The sequence below is a fragment of the Serinus canaria genome, chromosome 3 (genome assembly GCF_022539315.1).
Source record: "Serinus canaria isolate serCan28SL12 chromosome 3, serCan2020, whole genome shotgun sequence".
In the NCBI taxonomy this organism is placed as follows: domain Eukaryota; kingdom Metazoa; phylum Chordata; class Aves; order Passeriformes; family Fringillidae; genus Serinus; species Serinus canaria.
Genome location: NC_066316.1, coordinates 27145705 through 27165439, shown reverse-complemented (window position 1 = coordinate 27165439; position 19735 = coordinate 27145705). Strand labels below are relative to the sequence as shown.

The following is a 19735-nucleotide window of genomic DNA, read 5'->3' as shown; positions in this document are numbered from 1 at the left end:
ACACAGTGAAGAGGTGGGCAATAGCCATCTGCAGTAGGAGATCTGTCCCACCTGCCACTACTCAAGTGTGTTTTGAGCACTATTTCAGTTTCCCTTAAATATACAATATATATAAGTATCTTAATATTGAATTTTTGGGACATGGAATAAGGGCAAATTTTGTGCTTAGGGTACACATTCAAGAAACAAGTGATCTGACTCCTATTTCTAGGTTTGTACAACTTTGCCCTATTTTATCTCTTTGAGACATGGCAAAGCAATCAAAACCCACTGCTTCGAGGCTGCATTTCCTACAAGATGAGCTAGTTCAAGTATTTTTGTTTTTCTTAAAAATTGTGTTTTTCTGTCCCTTTATAGGAGCACAGAGCTTTTTATTGTATACCATTTCTTGAGTTAAAATAGTATGGTAAGAACCATCAGGCCTGAGAAGTCAAGCTCTGTGAAAGACTGTTCTAATGTTTACTGCTTATAAAAAATAGCTGGGTGTATATTCATTGGGCCCTGTGCAGACTGTGTGTGTAAGGGTGTGGATCTCTTAACAAAGTCTTTCTGTATTCAAACTGTTACCAAGTTATTGAAGTTAAATTGGTCTTGAGAGGAACAAACAAAACAAAGTTATACTTAAAGCAGAATGAGTTTTTAAAAAAAAGAGAGACAAAATAATAAAGCCCAACACAGACACTATGCCTGGGGTAAAGCACTCTGTCAGCCTGCTAGAGCAGGCAGTGGAGCAGTCTTGCCAACTAACCACATTTCCTCTCAAAAATATTCATGGCTGCTTCTACTCTAACCCTAGCCAACGAAAAAAACCCAAAATGCAAAATCCTGGGACCCTGGCCACTACTGAGCAGGATGAATGGCCTGGTCAGGTGTATCTGCCCTGTGAGGCAAAAAAAACTACATGTGTGCATGAAAATCTTCACCAGGACTGTCACACCCACTCATTTTGTCTACCTGAATCAGGGTTTTGTTATTAACAAAAGAAGTAGGTCATGTTTTACTCTTAAATATGACATATACCAAAAGTCAGTTTTGTCAAATGTGGATCTTTGGGTTCATTTATCACCACGTCACTCATCTCCATATTGCATTTTCCCCTGAGCAGGAATAAAAGGACAGGAGGTCCATTCAAATGCTTCCCTGCATTACCATTTAACTTAAAAATATTCCCCTAGTATAGGTCAAATGGCAAATTAACTTAAATCCTCATCCAAGTCTTGTGCCTGCTTATTTCTTATTTACTGGGACATAACTGGAAACACAGTAAAACTCAGTTTGCCCTAAGGTGGGCACAGTCTGGATCCTACATGAATACTGATACGGGATGGCAATGCTATGGCATTGCATCTTCCCGCACCGTCCTATTCTGTATCACTACATATCCTACATTTCTCCTTTTGTCTTCTTCAACTCTACCATTAAAATGCCCCAGCCAAGGAAAAGAAGAAAAGGTTATATAATAATTGGGTTTCTAGTAATCAGGGACACCCCACAACAAGCCGTGCCTTCAAAGTAAGTGCCAGTGCCACCAAGGTAACAAGTTTGCCTTCGTACAAAGACATGCCTTTTCTTCTGACTGAAACACCCTCACTGGAAATCCTTCCTGACACAAAAGCATTGTGCAGCTGAACTAAACCCTCATTTGGATTATAAAACTTTACCACTGATCAGCATTTCTGTATTAGAGCTAAAATAATCCTTCCTGTAAAGCATTTAGCCAAGATAAGTGGAGCAAGGGAACAATTTTAAATCATTCTCCAGGAATGGCTGAAGCAAGCATTTAAGAGAACAACCCTTATTTATTATTCATATCCACTAACCTTTATCTACAGGCTCATCACCTTGCAAAAACTGATTTAAGAATACAAACATATCCCACCTAACAACTGGCAAGTCATAGGCCCACATACATAATTTATTTTTGGAAGGCAAATTACATGGGCTACTGTCTCACGTGTTTTAAATGATGGCCAGTCTTGCCTGCTTCATATTACATCTAACCTATACCCTCCTAGGGAAAAGGCAACTAGTTTTTGTCACAAAAGGCTGTAAGGAAGCCAGCCTATATTTTGTATGTTGCTTTGTGACAGACAGACAATGAGCTTTCCTAAGGAGATTATACTCAGAAATCTGAGTTTCTTTGACTGAGTGCTTGAAAATAAAAGCTTAATGCTCCCTGGAAGCAGACCTGTCCACACTAGATGAACTGCAAGGAGTACACGAGGACCACTGCAGAAGCCCAGTAGAGGAGGCACACTGCCCCCATGATACCAGCCCTAACCTGGAAGCACACTGTCCCTTATGGAGCAATGAGCTGTGTCAGCCCTGCTGTGCCGCTGCAGAAAGGACAGAGCATGTAGGAAAGAGTTTAGGCACCTGACTGGCACATGCTGCCTTCCCTCCTCCACTCCCCAGCCTGGATTTACATTCTTGGCATAAGCTGCTCCTTCAATGCAATCTGTGTAGCAGCACTGAATTTGATAAGAGCAGCTGAGTGTTTTGCATTTTTATGTGTCTAGTGATGTGTCGCTTGCTGGAGAGAAATCAGCATCCCTCTGGGAGGGAGGTGGGGACCAGGTGGGTCTGCTGCAAAGAACCTGAAAGGTTTGTGAAGTCTCCTCCTTCTCTGCCCTGGCTGCCCTTTGCACCTTTACCAAAATCTGAGTAACACAGGAATGAAACATCCAACCAAAACCATATAGTAAAAGATGTGCTACTTTATAGTCTGGTTTTGGAGAAAAAAAATCTTTAAAATCCCTGTAAGGTCAGTCCTCCAGAGGAAGCTGTTGTATTTCACTGCCATGTGAAACATCTTCCCTGTAAATCAAATGCCCACTGTTTAAGACAAGGCCTAATATATCATTACTTTTAAAATAAGCATGTGTATCTTTAATGGGATAGCATCAGTCCCTCTAATTCTCATTTATAATGGCTTATGCATTAAGTCTTGCAGAGACATGTGAATGCTGCAATAAAGCAAAATCCTCTGCTACGCTCCTGCAGCCTGCCACTGAATGGCCCCAGTAATTCTGAGCACATTGCTTTTAATGAGTCACTATCATATTGAGTCACTCCCTCCAGCAGCAAAATCCTATTGATATCTCAATATTTTCATGCTGAAAATATTAACAAAGGAAAAAAATCTCATTGTGATTACATCAGAGATCATTTCTAGTCACTTACTACGCAGTTCTCAGAGAGTTCAGAAGGTCAGTCACAAGTTTCACTCTTGCAATCTTGCTTTCATCCCCAGCTGCTAACACTGCAAGTTTATATGGCTGCTTCATCACATTGTTTAAAAAAATAATCTTACTTAGCAAAGTTTAAAAAAACCTTTGAAGGCTGAAGAAATTAAGAAAGATGTTAGTCCCGTGAGTTTCTGTGTAAATTGCAAGCATGTGTATAATCTCACTGATAACTCTCCAGTCCTCCGAGGTTTTTAGCATCTCTGAATTTCAGGAGACTAATTTCTTTGGGCAGAAAAGTTTATCTTAAATTCAGGGATTACCTAATAAACTTAAAAATACCCCAAACAAAACCCAAATCCACAGCAGTAAAGACAGGACTTTCTGGGCAAATGGAGGACAGGAAGACACTTCATGGGAAGTGATCTCTGGTTTGCTTGCAGGCATGGAAGATGGTTATCACAGTACACAGGCAGGGAGAAGAGGTAGATGGCATGAAACATGCCATCCAGGATAGTCAGGCAAGTAGAGACTAGAGGGATCTCCATTTTTTCCACTTAAGAGTGAAGTATGGGGAGCAGAGGACAACCCCCTTGCCTGATCCAAGGTCCTCCCCTCCCCTTCATTTCGTCACTAAAAGGTGCAGGGAGATAACCAATAAAGGCTGTTTGCTTTTCATTGAGCAAGAGGCTGCAACTCCATTTCAGAGCAGCAGGTACTCTGGATTTCTTGGCAATTCTTGGTTAATGTAGAGCATAAAGCACTTGCCAGCTAACTGATAACAGCCTCCTGGGCCAAACCAACCGTAAAACAGTCCTTGACTAAGGTCCGTATGGCGTGCCCTGGGACACGCTCTCTAAAACACCACAACAGGAATCCTGCATGCCCTTCAGTTTGTTAAACCCCAAAAAGCTGACATTTGTGGCTCCAAGCTGCCTCATCTTCTGCCAGTAAAATTGAATTCCTCACTTGGCAGGATGAGGAAATACAGCACGAATACAGCTTCACCCAAACTGAATTCTTTGAGGTGGATTAAGTGAGCCACTAAATAGCTGTTTTGGTAACAGGCTGAATTTTCTTCTGGTCCTTGCTTACCAGGTCCACACATGATATTTGGAAGAACTGCTTGTTTTGTTCAAGAAGATAAAAACACCTCTGGAAAGGAAAAGCCAGTGGAGCATACCTGTCATCACAGTAGGTGAATTTCATGTCCATGCTGTGGCGACTCAGGAAGGTCTTGCTGTCCAGGGGGATATCGATGTTTGAAGGGTGCTGAATAGGCTCACACATTATTATAAGGCAGGTGAGAAGAGGCTCCTTATACCCACACAGACTGTGAGGAGGGCAAGTGTTATACACTTTAACTTGTCCAGTGCAGTGCAAAACCTGAAATAACAAGAAACAAACTTAGGATGTACTTTCTCTCCACATCAAAATGTCTAATAAAATCAAACCCACTTAATTTGGCTCAAATATTGTACCTTCCATGTGGCAGACTTGAGGTTAACAGTTCTGCCTCTGTTGGTAACAGTGCATTTCATCCTCATGAAGAAGTCACGTTCAGTTGACATTTCTTTGCTTTTCTTTCCAAAGCCTGGCCCTGTATAAGGAAAAGACAAATTAATTTTCTCATTTTCCTTCTTGATTTCTTCTACTTATAAGCATGAAGGATTCAACAGAAATAACAGACTAATTCTCTGATCGTTTACCTGCAGAGGCCATCAAAGATGCTTGGACTATTGCAGAGCAGTTTGTGAGCTGCTCAGACCTAAAACTTTAAGTGGAACTTAAATAGGATTTTGTGCATTTTAAACCTATGTTTTAGCTTGCTGCACATGAATCTCTGCAGCATTACAACTGAAAACATTATACCTGTCTAGACCTGATGAAAGGGAAATACTAAACAGTTTCTTGGTCCTATCATATTTAAGCAGTATTTGGCAAAACAAAATGAATCTGTAAAGCACTGAATAGCAGTTAATGATTACTGTAGGAATGAAAATTCCTTTTACCATGACAAACAGATCTCTTTTGCTATCCATTTACTTCATTTGGTTATTTAAAAACAAACAAGGACTTTTGTATTTTCATTATTACCATTCTTCAGACTCAGATTCTCTCGAATTTCTTCATGGTCACATGGATGAGTGAAGTCAAAAATGCTGTGTCCAGTGAGCTCCACCTATGTGGAAGTAAGAGCTACACTTAGCACATCAAAGCAATTGAAAGTATTTATCTGTTTTAAATTCAGTTGAAATTAAACTGGTCACTAGAACTAAGTGTATCAACAGGATGCTCAGAGACACAAATCCCACGACCCTCCCTTTGTTTATCCTCTGTATCACTCCTCATTTTCTCCCCAGACTGATTCTCTTATCTATGAATTTGCACAGTAGAGTTAACAGTCAACACTTCTTGCTATTTTTGACACAGGACAAAACTCACAATCCACAAAGCAGAAAAGGGGGGGACCCAAAAGAGCAGCTCTATCCCCTTTGTCCAATAGTCTAAGGCAGAAGTAGAATAAATGCCTTCTCATTTCCCTAGTAAGATGTAGGAAGGCAACTTTGCAGTCACCAAAGACACTACAACTAGATAGGAGGGGAGAGGGAACCTGCAACCCATGTAGTCTGCTGTGCAGGGTACCTGCCTGAGAAATAAGACATTTTATTTCCAGTTTTCTTGCAATGAGACATGCAGTGAGCTGGGTTTTCTGCGTTTAGATCTAAGAGTTCTTTCTATGAACTGTATTACAAAGAGAGGAAAGCTTAAGGGAACAAGTTACCTGTGTAAGACCCATATATTTGTTGACATTCTCAGACAAAAAGATCATATCTCCATCCTGTGTCACCACAGCAATAAATCCCTCCAAAGCTTTCAGGTACAAGTTGTCCATCTGCTGGTCTGCCTCTAGTTCATTCTCATTGTCAGCACATACTGAGAAGAAAAAAATAAAAAAGCATTTAGAGCATCCAGCATCCCAGCCAGCCTTTTTCAATGCAAGTACATCCAGTTCCAAGGAAATAAAGTATTTTTCTGCTGTTAAAATTTCCTTTCAACAAATCACTTCTGGTGGGGCCTTCAGAACAGCATATGAAAAGGATGTCCTTATCACTAGAAAGGCAGGAGATACTTTTCTAAATGTTTTGGCAAATGCAAGACCCTCTCTTCACCTTTAGCATGTTTCTGCAAGATGTGTTTTCAGTCACTAACACCTGCAAATGCAGATGGCTGAAGTGCATCTTCTTCGTGCACATTCTCTTGGCCACTTGCAACATTTGTACCTCCTAACAGGCACAAGGTAGAGGGCAAGCCCTACAGAAGGTACATAAATCTGTGCATCCCTAACAAACACCTGACAGGACTCTTCCATCAGGTCAGGCTTTCTAAAAAGTTGGAATACAACTCCTACAAAACATACCTGAAATAGACCTCTTCACTCAGTACAGACTCATCTGTTAACACTACTTTGGATGGAAAAAGTAGAAAAATTACTCCTTGAAGTCATTCTGGGTGAATCTCTTTGTCATCCCATAAATCTCAGTATTCCTTGGAAAACCACAGATCCATCCTACTGATACTGCTTTTTCATCCTCAGGACTTCCTATGCTTCACTCCACCAAAGTCTGACAAGCTTCATCACCCACCCTCACTTCCCCTGTCCTGCAAGGAGAGCCTCAGACTCTGCTTACGTCCTAGATGTTTGCCTGTGCAGATTCATGAACCCAGTGCACCTTACTAATTTCTGGGACAGACATGCCACTGTTCAGCTGAAACCTAAGGCTGTGCTAGAATATTTATTGCAGCTATTTTTCTTTCAGTTATTCATGTTCCTGGTACCTTTTGGCTGCAGTGTAGTGACAATTGATGGCACCGTGAGGCCCTCGTCGTGTGTGCCGTGGGAGGCAGCACCTGGTAGAACTGCAGGCAGAGGGAGAGGGGGCAGGCACTGCTTCTCCTGATGCCAGTCACAAATGCCCATTTTCCCTTATATGCTTTTAAGCATATCTCAGCTCCATGAATGAGAAGCTGTCAGGGAATGACATGCAGACAGCTAGTATCAAAAAATTTCTGTGTAGGAGCTGGCCCGTTGATTTCTTGATATGTTTTATGTGAAACTTCTGGAATTATGTTTTACAAAACCACTTACAGATACTGTTTCTGGTCTGTGTACCTCAGACATGCTGTGGTAAGCTTATCTTTACAGTTTTGTAAGTTAGCCTGCACATTTGTGATCAGTCATTGCAAATGTCGTGGTAAGGCTGTGATTTTGAAGGGAAAAAGCAAGTAAAAGAAGAAAAAAAATTCTCATCTTATTGTCTCAGAATAAGGAATAACCAACTCCAAGATACAGGGCCATGGGTAAGTCCCCTCTAGATCAAAGGTGCCCTAGAGCCCATGGCAGCAAGGATGATGAGAGAAGAGCTGAAGCGATTCTGCTTTCTGTACTCCTTCCTGGTAGCACAAGAGTGCTCCAGGCTGAGCCCACCACCAATTTTGCCATCCCGAGGCTCCAACCATAACTGCATCAGTCTTACTTGCAAGAACAGTGAGATACAAACAAATTCCTTGAAGAAGATGCTCTCCTTTGATGGTTTAATGTTACAATTTCAGCTTACAGTTTGTTCTGTAGTACACATACTGTTAGCACTTGAGAGAAGTCATTAATTTTTTCTCTTTTCCTCAATGAAACAGCACATTGATCATTTCCTTAATGTTTCTTGTTGAAATACTCATTTTGCAAGAAGTCTAGAAGCAGGACTAGGGCATTGCTTTGTAAAACATTAAATGGTTTGGGTTTGTTGCTTTTTTGAATAGGGAAGAGGCTGAGCCAAACTAATGCAGTTTTTACTTTGAAGCACTAATGAGTGATGATTAAAGGATAAGTTGGATCTGTACAGCTCCTGGAAATGCAGCTGCTAGTGCCTGAGGATGGACTGCAAGCGAACCAAGAGGGATGAGCAGTCGCAATGCAGAGCCCAGCAAGCACTGTTTGGAACAGGTAAGTGGTGACAAAAATGATGCTGGCTGCTGCATCCTCCTGATCCTCAACATCCCTCCCTGGCTGTGGCAGTACCACTTGTCGGTTTCTCTGGGTCTGGATTGAAGGCACTTGAGATGGTAGTTCATGTTCAGACTCAAATGTTTATTATTTCTTATCAGTAAAACAGTCTCACTACTGTGAGTTGGCAGTTTTTCATTAGAAGGCACAAAATGGCTAACAATCTCTTGTTACAAGGACTTTTAAGACTAAACTATCCAATTAAGAACTGACACCTGGATTATTTTCCCTTTTAACCCAATAACTGATCCCAAAGAGCCCGCACTGCGAACTTTTCTGCCCAATTACAAAATGCCACCCAAACCCATGAAGAAGAAGGAAGAAGAAGCGTGAAGAAGAAACCCAGGCACCCTGTGCCCTCCATCTTGCTTCTATCCACAACATACTAAAAATCCCAAACCCTAAATTTCTCACCAAGTGATACACCTACGCTACTCTCTACAATCTATTTCACACTTTTGTGGATTCTAGTCTATCTTGAAGTCTAGGAAACTTTCTCCATGAATGAGGGTCAAAGTCAGTGCTCCCCTGGGATCAGGGCACCCCAGAGCAGACAGAGAAATATTCCTGGTGCCCTGGGTTTGCACACTTGGCAGCAGCCCATCATACATCGTGCAAATGAGAGAAGAAAAGGACTCAGCCCCAGAGCTGTGGAGAGCACTTGGTTTATCACCCTTTGCCTCTCAACAAGACTGGTAGCAGGGAAGAGAGGATGCTCTCTGGGGATGGCCAGCACAAGCTGGGGATTTTCATTTCACGTCCTTGCACTGCAATTCACGCTACACATGCAGGGGCCAGTTCCTTCTCAGTACAAAGCAAATGACTTCAGGAAATTGCATCAGGACTAGCATTTAAAATACAGAAAATATACAATAATATATTTGAATAGCACGCACTTTGACCAAAATGACATTTAGGAAAGGAAAAAGAAAAAAAAAAAAAAGGTAAGTGACCATCTGCTCCCAAGCTTGTTTCTGCTGCATAAAGAATGTCAAGGGTCTTTTTTTACTTTTCCGGAAGCAAACAAATGGTTTATTCAGCAGGGATCATGGCTACAGCCCAAGACAATCAGCCAAGTGTGGGTTCAGAGAAAAAAATGACTTTTCAGCTCTAACCCCAGACCCTCCTTTCCATTTTTTTTCCCAGCTCATTAAGTTTGCATTAACAAAACATGACCATTCAAAGGCAGGAAGGCTATTCAAAGCATTTGTATTCTTAAATGCCTCCAACAGTGAAAGACAAACACTTTACTTGTATTATCAGATGATAAAGTTTGCTTTTCCCTGTATATAAATTATATTACTTATACAAACACACACAGAGGACATGGATCACTCACATCAGGGCTACAGGTTCAAACCCTTAAGGTCCAAGCTGAGCACATCACTTAAAGATATAGTCAGCTTTAAAGCATGTGGTTACAGGGGTTTGTGGGATCAGAGTACACTGTTTTTATTAAAATTATCTTTGTCCAGCTGGAGGCATCTGTGATGTGGACAGAGAGGAGGGAGAGAAGATTGTTTGTGCTGCTGTGCACCCCGTCTAACCTACTCAAAAGCATGACCAAGGTGTTTTGCAGACATGCTCCAGCCTCCCTGGTAACTCAATAAACCCCACTGCACCCCCTCCTTTCTCCTCAGCAGTCTGGCTGCAGCAGGAAAGGGGAGCTGGCAGATATGGGTTTCTTGTAGTACTTAATAGGGCGTGCTCACGTTTCAAAGGCGCGGAACCCGCAGGCACCATCGGGCACATAAAGGTGGGGGCCAAGGACCTCCAGAGCCACTCTGCTGCTGTTGCCCATCTATCCCCTGCCTGTCCCCACAGCAGCCTACCCAGCGCAGCTCCAGCACTGGAGGATCACACCAAAGGTGCTCATGCCTTCCACTGTTTCCAAGTCCTTTGCAAATGCAGCCCCAGAGGGTGTCATCTGTGCTCACCCGCTAAAGCAGATCAGCTACCTGAGGATCCTAAGTCTGCAGCAAAGAAATATGCTGGGCTGCACTGTGGTGCCCTGGTGTGCCCTGTATCAGGTAACTTGGTATAATTATAGTAATATAAATAATAAATAGAAGTCCCTCCTATGGCTGCAGTGTCAGCATTAGAGCACGTTCCCTTTCTCTTGTGGAAAGCACTAGCTACTAATACACAGAGGATATACACACTTTAGGAGAGTGATACATCAGAAGCAGTTCAGTCATTGTCAATAGCAAAAATCAGGTTTGCTTCAGAAAGAATTTATTTTGCAGATGCAAAACAAATAATGGCATGGCTACAGCAAGCTCCTCCCTGAAATCCCAACTGTGTTTCACTTTGCTTTAAATTGTATTCATTCATTTACCTTGGTGCTGAACTGGAGCATTAGTGTAAGAAAATTCAGCTTCAGATGGAAAATATTTGAGAAAGCTGGGACCAAAGGGAAGTGGGAAGTTAGCATGAGGAGGTGTGAGCAGAACTTCAGCCTTGGGTTTCCAGTAGGTCTGAGGTCACTTTATCCAGAGAGCAGCACCTCATGTAGACTGGCCAGGTTTTTGCAGGTCTTTGGGAAGGGTAACAGTGGGACTCAGTTTATATTGATTTTTAGGGGGTGGGTTTTTTTTTTTTTGTTTTGTTTTTTGTTTGGTTTTTTTGTTTGTTTTTGTTTTGTTTTGTTTTGTTTTTGTTTGATTTTTTTTTTTTGTTAGCATTGTGTGTCAAAATAGCTGCAAGCTAAATTTTGAAATAAGGATGTGTTTCTGGTTTTATTCCTACAACATTTTCCACCTCCCATCAACTAAGGGGAGTACCTTGATTCAGCCACCATGACAGTATAGCAGGGAGACTGGGCTGCAAATATGCCAGTTTAAATTACAGCACATTCAGCAGAATGAAGTGCTGTAATATTGTTGTTAATATTATAGCTACTTGATGGAGCCCAGCCAAGATTGTGTTCATGTAACTCTGGAAAGCTTATACAGGAGGAGAATCCCTGTCTAGGAGAGACTGGGAGATGTTGAAACACGTCAAAAAGCCTTGTAAAACTGCTGCTGTGGCCTTGCTGTGGTATGACTGTCAGGGCTATAGGGGAACCAGGAACAGACCAATGGTGTCCCATGTCCCAGCATTTGATGGGTCATCCACTGCTCACTTTGCCCCAAGGCAGTACTTCTTGAATTTTGATACAGTATTTTTCAGTCCATGTCTCAGTCTGTATTAAATTTTGGTAAGTATTTATTTTGACAAATTTTCTAACTGCCAAATAGAATTTATTCATTGACAAGAAACTTTGAACTGGAATGGCAAATGCTTATTGCAGTGTTTATGATAACCTTTTATGCTAAAAATAGCTTTTGTAAACAAGCTTTGATTAATTCTCACTGTCAGGATGTGCACTGTTCCCAAGTTTAAGAACACTTTTTCCGTAGATGCTTGCTCATTTCCTTCAGTCCAGCGTCTTGGAACGAGTCTGAAGGCTCAAAAATCAGGCTTCTCCTTAAAAGAAATAACTGTGCAGGTATAAACAACCTCCTAGCAAACAGCCTATAATTCCTCTCAACACCTTTGATCTGACTCAAAGGGGTCTTTCTGGTCAGTTCAGAGGTAGACAATGATAAGATGTGTTTCTACTGGAGGTCACACCATCACCTGCAAAGAATTTTCCTGGCCTTGTCTAATCCTGGTTCCTATAAGTACCAGTAAGTTGCTTACATATGGTGCATAACTGATACCAGGCTGCAGCTGCCACTCCAGAGGAGGGTTGCAAAACCTGCCTGATGCCAGCAGGCAAAAGTTAGGGAAGATCTAACAGCAGCTTCATCCTGCATCAGAGAGAGCAGCTTTGACTCTGACTTGTCTTTTCCTGGTTTCTTGTTTTCCATCAAAGGAAAGAGATTTCCCCCCCCTCCCCCTTTTTCTGTCTTGACAGGGCAGTACATCCTGTTCAAGGGGATATTTTCAATGTGTTCAATAAAAGCTTTCAATTTAGATACATCAAGAAAAAGCTACTCTTAAACTTGAAGCTTCCTGAAGGGCTCTTATCTCCAAGTGCACAAGCAATCTTGGATAAAGAAAACACTTATGTTAGTGTTGTTTTGATTGCAGAGTTTGTATCTAGCCAGATCATTCAGATACTGCTCCCAGGAACTTGCTTGGAGTCCTGCAGCCATTGGTGTTGAATGTTGGGAATACAGCAACCCATCAGACCAGGCTTTGAGTCCCATGGGACCTTTGGGTGCACCTTCCCTGAAAAGGGACATCACTTCAAGAAGCTGAAGCACTCAGCACCCGACTCACTCTCATCCCTAGCAGCATGGTTGGCATAAAACTATTTTTCCAAGGTAATAAAAGCAGTCAAGTAGACATGCTATTTTAAAAGCTCTGTTTTATGCCACAATGGTCTGACATTAGATGCAGCTTGTCCAGACATTCAAAAACAATGCCCACATCAGTTCTCCCTACAGTCTGTCCTCTCCCTTAAAAGCCTAGAGAAAAGCTATTTTTTCCCCTTCTGCTCCCTGCTGGCTTTCCGGCTCTGTTGTCTCCCTCCCTTGAAACCTTCACACTGGCTTCCTTGTGGCCTCCCTTCTCCCAAACAACTTCCTGTCTGTATCCCTGTTCCCTCCCCATTTCTGCTGCTGTCTGCCTGGACAAGAACAACTCCCAGCCAGTTTCCTTTGATGGATTTCTGCACAGAAAAGACACCCGGGTGACCACACAATTGGGATGGGATTAAGGCAAGCCAATAAAATTGTGTTTGCCTGATTAGCCTGATTGAAAACTCTGTCATCCTGGCATGAAGAAACTCACTGTACTAAAGAGTTTTGGTTCCGGGAACACCTTTAGCATCAGCATGGTTCAAAGAAACACTTAAAATTATTGGCAGTGTGCATGTAGTCTTCCTTAAATGGACTCTCCTCCTCATATTCAGACAAAAAGAGAATATCTGAGGCAGCCTAAGCAACTATCACAATGTTAGCTGTTGACCAAGGCAGCCATTCTTTAGCAAAAGCCATTTTTTCTCTTTTGCCATCTATTAGCTCCTCAAAAAGCATTAGCCTTACTTACTAGCTATACTAGAAAAATAATATGGGAAAAATACTGCTAACTGACCACACTGAAGGACCTAAGATCCCATAACCAAAAGCTCCACTACTGATAAGCATCAGAATGCCTATTTTCAGCAGTCACTTTATGGGGTCAAAACCTTTACTTGAAATGAACAAAGATCAGTTCTAAATTTATCCCAAACATTTGAAACTGATTGATGGTAAAAATGTATTATGCCAGCAGAATTAGGAGACATCTTGAAAAATATTTAAGATGATAATAATTAAATATTTCTACTAAGCATTCCAGTTGTACCGTGTACTGTTCTGTGCACAACATGGAAACAGTATTATAAAGCTATTGTTTCAGTTTGCTTCCTGTGATACTAATCTCAATCAGGCCGTCAGACGAACAGCCTGCATTTCTAAATGTTAAAGGCTTCCTCTCCAACATTCCCACACAGAATTGCCTACTGTGAAAATCAAAGGGAAACGTGTTACTAAGTAAAGCAGCAACTTTTATAAAGCCAAACCTGGTATTTTTTACCCTTTTGAACTCTGAGATATACAACCAGCTATTTCCTATTATGATAGGAGACAAGGGCCCTACAACGCCTGCAGGAGACATGCACTCTGCAGTCCAGAAGTCGGGATTTTTCGAGGCACGTAGCAGGAGAGCTCTCAATGAGGGCTCAGATTCAGGGACTCTGCCATTCACCTGCTGAAAGAATGTGGGCATAGATTTCCCTAGGTCTTGGCTTCCCAGCAGATAAATGATCATTATGCAGACACAGCTAATAAAACAGCCCGAGTTACACAAGTGAAAAGCCCTATTCCGACTTGGGGAATAATAGGAAAGGGCATGAGACACTCAATGCCAGCGGAGTGAGACTGGCAAGTTGCCTATGGCCATCTCCAAAATCCCACCTGGAGCATCAGTTTGCAGAAGGATGAGGGTACAGTCCTGGGAAAGGCCTTGTTCTCTCTGCTTCAGGCAAAATTGCCGTAAAACAGAGAGACATGTTTGAGAATTGTGCCCACAAACAGTAACACAAAATGAAATAGGGTGTGCTAGTAGGTTTTGATAGATTAGAGACAAGAAAAATGGTAATCAAACAGTAGTTTTATCTCAACCCCATTTTGAAGGTTTTTTTCAAGCTGCAGCAAATGTTAATTCAATGCCCAAATGACTGACAGAACAAATACACTCACTTAACTCCAGTTTACAGTAGGTGTTCAGCCCAAATAATCCAAACCATTTCAATAAAGACAACACAAAGCAAAGAGGGGTTTGCAGGCTGGGGTGGGCATTTGCTTCTATGCACTTCCACCTCCCCATTTCCCAGTTCATCCATCAAGAGATGACACAATGTTCCCCACGCTCCCTGTTGGTCAAATCAGACTTCTCAAACGCAACAGTATGTTTATGGTCAAATTCCAGGCTGCTCAACGCACACCTGAAACCTTTGCTGCAGCTTTGCTTGGGGCTCAGAAAGGGTCCAAAGCAGAAGCAAGAACAGAACAAGCACCAACATCACCACCCAAGGCCGTTTTCCGTCTTGCTTCACACTCATCAAAACAGGATAGGCAGCAAATCTCTTGATCTGTGAGCCTCCAGACCAAAAACCTACCACTCTGAATTAAACTGGATGGCCTTCTAGTGAAAGCCAATGTCCTTACAAAGACTGACATTATTCAGTGGTCCACAAAGATAGGAAATTTAATTTTTATGTTGGCTATACTCAGAATAGGAGATGAGCAGCAGAAAAGGTTTTCTGACTTGAGTTCTTTAGTTATAATGTATTTTCATTATCAGAAAAAAATATCCAAAATTTCCAGAAAATCCATCCTTTTAAAGTACTTTAAGTTCAACTCCTCAGAATAGAAGCATCTGAGATTTTGAAACCCTTATCCACACCTCTGGTCCCTACAGATGCAGCCATGGACAAATCTGCATTTGACTAACAACACAAATTTTAATGAGAGGATTTACTCCAAGTTAATATTTGGACTGAGGAAGTGAGTCCATCAGATTTAAGGCTAAGCAAATAACCAATATAGAGAAAGTATGAAATATTAAAGCTCACCCTGTCACTACTGGTGATACTTCAAGAAAATATAAATTTTATACATGAATCACATTATTTTCCAAACATTGTCACAGAAATATATCTCAGAACTATAATATCTTTGTCTGTATGTATGAATATTATACATGTATACTGAGTTGTCATGACTATCAAATAATGAGTCTAAGCCTTAACAATAGAAGCATCAAAAATAAATGTATTAGTCAGTAGATTTTTTTTCTTACTGAGAAATATAGATTCATTCGAAAAGTTCACTTTAATCTTAGCAGTTTAGCAAATGTATTCTTCTGATGATGATTGCATCTGACTATTTCATGTTGATTTTTACAGGTATGCACATTACTTATATATCAGTTACAGCCTCTCAGGAGTTTACTTTTCCTATGGTGTGTCAGTCTTCAGTTCCTGCCATATAAATATTTGAAAAGCTGAGGCTGTGTTTTTATGAGAAAGTTACTAACAAATTGGCTTTGTTTAAGAACATTTACCTATTTACGCAACTTCTTCAAGTATTAGGTACATGACAAAATCAGAGATGATTTCCAAATGCTGTTCAGCACATAAACTTTTCTTTTCACAGGAGCACATGATAAAACCACATTCTGTAAGCTAAGATAAAAAATACCTACATTTTATAGAGTAGGCTTCAGCAAAAGCCAAAAGTGCTAAAGAAATTACAGACTACAAAGAAGCAGAATTTAATTTGCCATATCTTTCAGACTAACCAACAATAAACCAACAGCAAATTCGACCACAAAATGGGATGCTTCCTAATAACATTTATTAAAGTAATTACTGTTGTATGACTCAACTTTTCTGAGTAGAGGAAGTGCAATCGTGACCTTATTGGGAGTCTTGCCATTAATGAAGGAAAAGACAAAATTCTGGGGTTACCATTCACAAACAATGCAGGCATTGTTTTCTTAGCGTATTCTGAACACTCATAGGTCACCATGTGAAAGTTCTGGAAACATCAGTTGTTTTCATTGCTCTTACAGGCTACTCAAGCCACATATTTCCATCAAAGTGTTGATTCAAGTATAGGGGGCAAAATAAGAATATTCCTAATTTTATCAGTTTTCACAGGCTATAAAAATTATGTTTGTTCATGCTTCCTACTAGTCCAACATGAGCAAACTGATTGCGCAGAATCCACTCACATCAAGTATTTAGCAGTTGTTTTAGCTATCTTGGTACAGCTTGTTTTAAGCAACCTACCTACTACTCTTTGCCAGTGGATAGCACGATTACTCCTTTCAAACAACGTATTGGACCTTCAGAGAGTCCCAGCTGCTGTTTGAATGTGCAGGCACAAACATGCTTGCCACGCCAAACTGAAAATTATTTTTTTCAGCATGGAAGCTTAAGGCATATGTTTGAATTCTGATTAAACTCTTAAAAGCTCAAAATCTCCTAACTGAGATTAATAAACCACATTCAAGAGTTCTCAGAGGTTTTATTTAGAGAGGGGAAAACACCTGCACTAAATGTAATTTTGGTAACCCTGTAGTCAGAGAAGAGCATGCATCATCTTACCAAGCTGCCATCAGCCAGCCCGGACACTGGAGTTCTTTTAGCCAGATCTTACCTGAAGACAAAAGCTTATGAGTCCGTAGGAAACTGATTGCCAGGCGCATTATGGATGCCTTGTCCAGGTGGGAACTGATGTTGTGGGGCAGGGGCAGCTCATGTGCCAGCTCATAGAAAACCTCGGTCTCTTTGCTTCTTCTGCATCTTGCTGCATCTCTTGATTTCTCCTTCCTCCGTTCGGAACTGCTCCTGATAGGTAAAGAAGAGAAAGGAAGAACATTTATTGAAATGCAATTCACAACTTGTGAGGCATTTACAAGAGTGTATCTTCTCAGCAATGAATCCATTCTGCCCGATGTTCGAAGTCAATTGGCCAAGCTTTAATACTTATTTGTGCCCTTTGAATGGGAATTAGGAGAGGACTGCCACAGCTGGAAAGGGCTCAGACTGTACATGAGTCAGCCTTTGAATGCCCTGAATCCCCACACAGCACAACAGAATTGAGATCCGCCTTAGGCAAGAGATTCAAAATGAAATAGCCAATTATTACTTCTGGATTCAGGAAACATTAAAAATAATTTTTTTGTTTGTTCAATATAAATTTACTTACTCTGGGGTGGCAATCCATTTTTAAAGCTAGAATAGTTACAGGGAATGTGGCTGTGACATAGATACAACGATGTCGTGGAGTTTTTCAATGCCTGCACTCCATATTAAAATAAAAGTAGTAGAGTATCAAATTTTGTTGGTCTATAGAACTGTCTCAGCTCTTAATCCAAAACTTGTCCAGAAAGCCATCTTTATTTGACCATGAAGGGCACAAAATGGAAAACAGAGTTGCTTGCAAGATAGCCCTTCTTTGGGGAAGCTGTTCTAATTAAATCACCATCTCTCCACTCTCTATGAAAATAGATTCCTTCTTGAGTAGAATAACATAACCAGTAGAGCTCCATGTAAAACAGAGGGACAGGAAATAACAAAGGGGAAGACATTTTGTGAAGCAAGTATGCAAATTTAAACCACCAAGGGACACAAAGCTAAATTTAACATGTGAGAAGCACAAGGAATAAATTTATAATGGTTCAGGATAGGGCATTTTAAGAGCTCTAATGACTCTAAGGTTCTTTAATGAAGTACAATTTCATTAAATTTCAGAACATGAAGCATCTGAATCCATTTAAAACCATGAGCTATTTCAACCCCACGTAGCTCTGCTGATACTATAAGTTCCAACACTTGCATGAATTGAGGTTTTGCAGTTGAGGATCACAGTCACACCAACACGAAATACATTTCTTTTCAAGCTGATTCTTGCAACAGTCCACCAGTGCCACTTGACTGAGCACAGAACAGGGTGATAGGTAGAACAGTTCCACTGTTTTTGCTGTTTTGGCTGCACATTCATTTCTAGAATCACCAGCAGCACCTCTCTCCACTAGCGAGGCTCTCAAAAACGAAGCAGCTTACAACTTGTTTTTTCCAACATCAGTATAAAATAATGAGCCAGTAAACTAAAAATGGACCAACCAAAAACCCCCACCCTATCAAAACCAGGAGTTTAAATAAATATATTCTGTTGCATGAAGATTATGAAGAAAACAAGTATTAATTGCAGTACTTAATTCTAGAAACTGTTTCAATCATAATTGGTCTCACGCTAAACTGCCTAAAATAGAAAATATACTCTCCATAGCAGGGTATTCTAAAGAAGATTACTGCTTCTTGAAGACCTAGAAAGTCTTCAAAAGCTTCTAGCACTGAAACCACAGGAGGCTTCATAAATTAGTAAGAAGGAAAACCAGCCAGGACATGCATTAAATGCCAAGAGCAAAGTCACAGTAAGGTGTTAGCTGGGGCTCAACAAGGCTGGACGCTCAACATCATCATTCAAAGCAGGAGGGAGCTCACAACACTTCAGCGAAGCCCCTGTGCTGCAAAACACACGAAGCTGGGCATGTATGTGGGATCAGACAGGTGCTCACTAGTGGGTGTGCTAACAGGGCAAGGGGGCTCAAATTCTTACAGCACCTTTTCAAGATCCATGATCAGCCCCCAGCAAACCTCCTTCCCAATTATTTTGTCCAAGGGGAATGTTCTGTAACAAGGTCTCTGTAACAGGAGGTGTGTGCTGTGGAGACCTGCACACATTTCAGTACATAATGGCAGGATCCAACTTCAATAATTACTTCAAGGGTATTGCTGAAGCAAACACCAACCCATCTAAGTTTGAATCTAAAGGAAATTCACAGGGTGACACTACCTTAATACTTTTCTCCTTGCCAAGTAAGAGTCATGCTAATCCATGTGAAAAAAAGTCCCTTACAACTATCTGAGAAGATACAACAAAAAATGCCTCATGTTCTGGGGCAGGTGCTGGCTACAGGAGACTCATACATATACTGATGGTACTTTCAGAAACATGTCTTGCTCACTAAAGAAAAATGTGCCTGCTCTGTGTCTATACAGACACTAGACTGGAAACAAATCTCAGTTTCTAATTATACCAAGAAAATAAAAGAGTAGAAGCAAAACAAAACCAAACAGAACAAAAACTATGTAGCAGTATTTGTGAGCATTTCCAATTGCCACTGGAAAAATATAACTTCAACCATAAATGTTTGAGCTCTGTTCTAAATCTAGAGGCCACAATTTTCACATTACAACCAACTTGGGCAAAACAAGATCCAGTCCCTCCTCATTTAATTATGAAACTTTGGGAAACAAGGCCAAAGTCAGGTCACAATTTATACAGTAAAAACAGGTTGTATAAGACAGGGTCTCTCATGACACCACTTCAGCCACAAAGAAAAATATTTAGTTGTCTAACCTCTGTAAATATAATTTTGA

General features: G+C 40.9%; 1 protein-coding gene and 1 long non-coding RNA gene across 4 annotated transcripts in view; one reads left to right on the top strand and one right to left on the bottom strand.

Annotated features, from left to right (window-relative positions):
* Window positions 1–19735, bottom strand: part of EPAS1 (endothelial PAS domain protein 1) — a 76820-nt gene that overhangs the window by 17865 nt on the left and 39220 nt on the right. Inside the window, exons 2-6 of the mRNA XM_030235934.2 lie at window positions 16947–17137; window positions 5971–6122; window positions 5283–5367; window positions 4667–4785; window positions 4369–4571 (exon numbers count right to left, since the gene is read on the bottom strand). Of these exons, the coding sequence (XP_030091794.1) occupies window positions 4369–4571; window positions 4667–4785; window positions 5283–5367; window positions 5971–6122; window positions 16947–17137 (750 nt within the window). The remainder of the gene's footprint in view (window positions 1–4368; window positions 4572–4666; window positions 4786–5282; window positions 5368–5970; window positions 6123–16946; window positions 17138–19735) is intronic.
* LOC115484988 (uncharacterized) overlaps window positions 1–19735 on the top strand; it is a 48402-nt gene that overhangs the window by 14033 nt on the left and 14634 nt on the right. For 2 of the 3 annotated variants that reach the window (XR_007777038.1, XR_007777037.1), the window contains exon 2: window positions 8004–8187. This is a non-coding gene — a long non-coding RNA (uncharacterized LOC115484988). Of the gene's footprint in view, window positions 1–8003; window positions 12561–19735 lie in introns of all 3 variants that reach the window. The other variant, XR_007777039.1, reaches the window with a different exon arrangement.